The 5,191-nt window shown below is 36.9% G+C and overlaps 1 protein-coding gene across 1 annotated transcript in view; it reads left to right on the top strand.

The window, feature by feature from the left end:
• SLC25A21 (solute carrier family 25 member 21) overlaps positions 1 to 1,625 on the top strand; it is a 264,842-nt gene extending 263,217 nt beyond the window's left edge. Inside the window, exon 10 of the mRNA XM_050897609.1 lies at positions 1,493 to 1,625. Within this exon, the coding sequence (XP_050753566.1) occupies positions 1,493 to 1,563 (71 nt within the window). The 3' untranslated portion in view covers positions 1,564 to 1,625. The remainder of the gene's footprint in view (positions 1 to 1,492) is intronic.
• The last annotated feature ends 3,566 nt before the right edge of the window (positions 1,626 to 5,191 follow it).

Raw genomic sequence — 5,191 nt, 5'->3', positions numbered from 1 at the left:
TAACTCTGGAGCTAAAAGCCTTTTCCCTCATACTCCACAGATAGTAGATTACATACAGGACAAAGAGAAGGCAGGGTTTTGCTTCCCCAGTACCCGTTAGCACAGCAGATTGTGGAATAAAATTTTCCATCTTACAAATGACTATGCGTTCTGGCCCAGATCCAGCAAGTCCGTTAAGCGTGCACTTCATTTTAAACACTTTTGTAGTCCCATTGACTAATATATAGATTTGGCTTTCCGATGAAACAATAGTACAATCTTTATTGTGACTGGAAAGGTAATTCCTTCTTTCAACATGTGAATGCTTTCAGGAAAAGAGATACACAAACAGATCACACAGTATGAGAATCGGAATCAGCCTTGATTTGAGTTCAAATCACATCTTAGACATTGTGTCTATGATTTGTTTGTTGGTCAAAGCCTTTTGCAAACTCTTGCTCTGTCTAGCTGTCTGTGAGTTGCTGTTCACAGAGGATTTCAAGTCTGATGATGGTTCGTTAGGATAAATAACATGGGAGAACTCATGTGGTAGTTCTGTGTGCCTGGTTGTCTGAGCCTATGCCAGCTATCTAGAAAGGTCAGCCCAGTTCAGCAGAAGACTTGTTTGTTAGAGGTGCCACTCCAACCCACTAACTGAGGCAACGGGCAAAGGCAAAGGCAACAAAATATTTGTGCCCCAGTGCTGGCACCCACAAGTAGCACATTGTAACACACTTTTAATCCTGCAGCCTGGAATCTGATTCTCTTTCCCCATCTTCTCCAACTAGAAGCTTCTCTATATGCTTAGTTATATATATACACCTTCTGAAACGTTCCCTTCTTTAGCTCGTACAGTAATTACAGCCCGGTTACAGAAGGGCTTTATTTAGTCTGCCTTCACTAACAGTAAAGATCCTTTATGGCATTCAAGCTGGAACTTTGTACTGTTACCAGTTCTAGCAGATAATGCCATTTCATCAGATCAAAACTTTGCCTGTGGGTTCATAGCCAGGTACAGGCATAGGAAGATTGTACTCATTTCAATACTGTGATCTTCTGCTTTAGACATGGTAAACAAACAGCTGAAAACCTTTCTTGAATCTTCCCTGGAAGCGTTTTCATCACCCTGGTGATGAATTTTTGTCATTCCACCGCTCAGGTTGCTCTTTCATGGCCAAATCTAACTCTAAACAAACACACAAATATACACATATTGACTTGTAAAAGAACAAAGAAAAATATTAATCTTGAAAAAATGTTAGGAAAAATCACACTGAGGGTGATTTTGATTTAATATACAAGCTTTTCACATCAACTTTATGGTCTAATATTAAGTAAAATTGGTATGGTTTAAGAATTGGTGAATTTTTAGTGAATTAGGGAATTAGTAGGATTATCCATTTTGCAAATAAGGCTTTGCCATATACTGGTTTAGATCACACACTACAAATGCTCTACAAAATCTTGAAAATACTGAATTTTGTATGTAGTAAAATAGTATCTTTTCTTCCAGGTGGTGCAGTGATGCTTTTGGTTTACGAATACGTTTATGCATGGCTTCAGGACACAGTTGATCACAAGTAGCGCTTCTGAAAAATGTACTCTTTAAAATTACATGCATTCTAAAATACACTTTAATAAAGTAAAAGTTATTCTCATCCTTTATGGTGTTGAATGCCCTCAGATTACACTGCTGTTAATACAGTTCAAAACAAATTTGGTCTTCAGGTCCTGATCCAAGAAAACATTTAAGCACATGCTTTTCTGTAAGTGCGTAAGTAAATAGCACAGTTGATATTTGTAATTGTTTTCCTGGATCAGGAGAAAATATAAAGGAGACATAGGAACAAGTTAGTTTTTCAAGGACAAACTGAAAATTCTGGACACTGAATTACACTATATGGTCAATACACTTTTTTAAAAATTTCAGCTGAAATGGCAAGATAGTAACTTTCAGGGGATTTTGAAGGAAAAAATGGAATAATCCTGTGGGGCCAGGTACTAAGCTAGTGTAAACTGACAGCTCCATTGACTCCAGGTTAAGAACATGACCCGACCCATACTCTGCAAACTCTTGCGTCAGTCTTGGGTCCGCTTTCAGTTCAGTCCAGTACGATTTCAACATTGACAGAAGAGCTTCTTAAGTTGTTGGGAGTTAGGATAGAAAAAGGACAGCATGACTAGCCACAACCTTAAAAACACACATACTGTTAAATGTCCTAACTGTTCTTAGCCATATATATCGTATAAAGCTCACTCAGGTCACAGAAGGTACTGAAAATAATTAGTCTGAATCAAGTTACATAAAAGTGCAAAACAACTGTGGGAAATACAGAAGGAATGAGTAAATAAATGAACAGAAAAAAATACTTTTAGGTATATGAGATTTTACTGTGAATTTTTTATCCACCTTCATATACTATTGCTTAAAGAGCTGCCCTGTGATAAAAATGCTCAATGCACCTTGACTGCCCCTTTAGCCTTTCATTACCACTGTGGGATGGAGAAACAATGTTCTAGACTGATAGCACATATGCAGAAGTAATTAGCTAGCCATACACCTCAAAGAAAGGCAGCTTTCTATAGATAAAAAATGTTGCTCTAAAGCTAAAATTGTTGCTTTTCCTGGTCACTGTAAATATAAATAATATTTCAGTGATGTGCTCTTGTCTTTACTAGCCATTCTAACTAGCTCTGTGAAATATGATAATTTCTGCTATGCTAATTGAAGACATAGTTTCAGTTCATGCAGTTGTGCCACTCTACAGTTTCTTTTCAAGAACTCTTTAAATAACTTAAAATTACACATTATAAAAATGTTCCCATTATCTAAACTTGGTTTGTTGTCAAGCGAATGCATATCTTGCAATTGCTGAAAGTTTCTGTATCACCCCATACTACATTCACACTGTTAACTTTAGATGTTCTTCCTCTTAAGGAGGTACAAACCTTTTTCCCAGCAATCCTAAAGAAATATCTTTCCAGATTGTTACTTGAAAATGACAGTTCACATGTGAAGTCTCGTCTCACGAGTGTTTTTAATGCATTAGAAAAGCAACAAAAAGCTAAAAATAGAAATGCACTCTCAGCGCTTTCAAGGATACTTGTACTAACATGCTCAATAAACGTCTCTCATCTAAATTTGACAACAGCGACTTCTCATACCTATGCTACTTCATAGCTAAAATCAATAAAATCAGCTCTGTTACAGTTTATAATTTTAAGGGAAATGTTCCTCGTTGTTGCATTTCATTATCGGTACTTAGCCAAAGAGAAGACACTACTAAGATAATTTTGAAAATTAAAAGCAAAATGCTTTATAATTAGTCTTTTATTAATTTAGAGCATTCAAAATATAAAAATATAAGGCTTTAAACATACTGTATATACATATATAGCCTTCTGTTTTACATCCTTTCCAACATGATTTTTTTTCAGTTAATAGCTCAGCCTGATCTTTGACAAAAAGAGAACCATTAGAAAGCAGAAAACACAGCACTGTTTTAGAAGACAAACCCATGAACTGCCAGCCCAATCCCCCATCACTCCTGGTGTAATATGGGGTCTGATTCAGTTTTACACTGGAGGTCTTCTGTACCGGGACCATGCAAACACAGTGGGGCTGTCATAGAAGGAAGTATTAGGCTTCACTGATTTCTTTGAAAACATTTGACACTCTGGGAATGGAGTGTAGGCTTTTCAGATTAAAAACTTAAATTCTGCATTCACATATACTGCATATTTCCCAAATTAATCCATTCACCTCAGTGGGTTCACTCCAGATTTATACCCCTGTACCTGACAGCAGCAGTTGACCCTTGTTTATTATTAAAAAAAAAAAAAAAACAATTCCCTTTGTCTCCTTTGTTTATTGTAAAGTGTCTTAAAGCTGTGTGGCTAATAAGCTAACTTGTAGTGTTTTTCAGTTTACCCATGAGTATAAGCAGGGAAAAAAGTCCTTGGGCAAAGGAGTATTCTGCATCATCAGTTTACATTTAAAAAAAAAATTCACACCAAAAAAATCCATCCCAGGCAGTTCACCAAGAGCCAAGGTCAGGTACCTTTGCTCACTCTGAGCAACGCTTTCTGCACACAGCCCCACTGACTTTCCACTTGGGGGTAAGGTATTACACACAGCAGGCAGATGCGTGAAGAGCTGTACCTAAACAAACACGAAACAAAAATGGTTCATGATGGTGTATTCCCATGTGAGGAAAAATTAATATCGTGTCTTGTCCTTGCTTTATAAATTATCCCAATTTAGCTGAAGACAAGATAATGCAAACAACTGATACAAGCTAAGGATCTGTCTCTCTATCTCCCAAAACACACTAATGCCTCATGGGAATGTCAGAAAAGACGACTTTTATTCCAGAAATGACCTCGGGAAAATTTTGAAAACTTTTAACATAACCACACTTTGTTACAGGCTTGTGAATTCTTGGAGCTCAAAAAGCTGTGCTATGGAAGGCTTCTCTTCTTTTTTTTTGTTTTTTTTTCCCTTTGATGTACCTTGTTTGTGCTGTATGGGTAACAATAGGTAGACTTACTCAATAATTCTATAATCCAGTAAAACAACTAGGTTGAAAGCTAAAATCCTATTGCCGACTTAATCATTTATTGACTCATGATCTTTTTCTTTTTTTTTTTCTCCATTTTATTTTTAGTGAAGAGCTTGTCTAGAACTAAACCAATTTCTTTTTCATGGTGTTAAAGCTCGTCTTATTCCAGCTACAACTGCATAAAGGCAGAATAACGTCCGTCACGTCACTAACAGTGTGGCAGAGTGGAAATGCACTTGTCTGCACGTTACCTTTAGTGGTTTCAAAGAAACATTCTTTAAAAAGTGTTCCACTGAATAACAAGGGTTTCAGCATCTCGTTAAAGCTAAGCAGCTGTCGAATGCCTTTCAGGCTGAAGAATACAGGATCACATCCAAGATCAGATCTTTCTTTCCTTAGGACCATAATACAATACCTGTGTTCTTTATAGAAATACAGCTCCGTTAACTATTTTTTAACGCAAAAAGCAAAGGTGGCAGCAGCCAGTTGAGTCCCTCTATATTTCAGTGGATATACTGTACATAACATATGTACTGGTTACTTAGATTATTATGAAAATTTACCCACAGCTGTCTCGGTGATGAAAGCTGGAAATCCACAGAGAGGACTGTGTTTTAAGAGGGGACCGTGTTTTACCTTCCCACTGAATG

The sequence above is a fragment of the Gymnogyps californianus genome, chromosome 5 (genome assembly GCF_018139145.2).
Source record: "Gymnogyps californianus isolate 813 chromosome 5, ASM1813914v2, whole genome shotgun sequence".
Lineage (NCBI taxonomy): Eukaryota > Metazoa > Chordata > Aves > Accipitriformes > Cathartidae > Gymnogyps > Gymnogyps californianus.
Note: the sequence above shows the minus strand (reverse complement) of the source record. Positions and strands in the feature narration are given on the sequence as shown.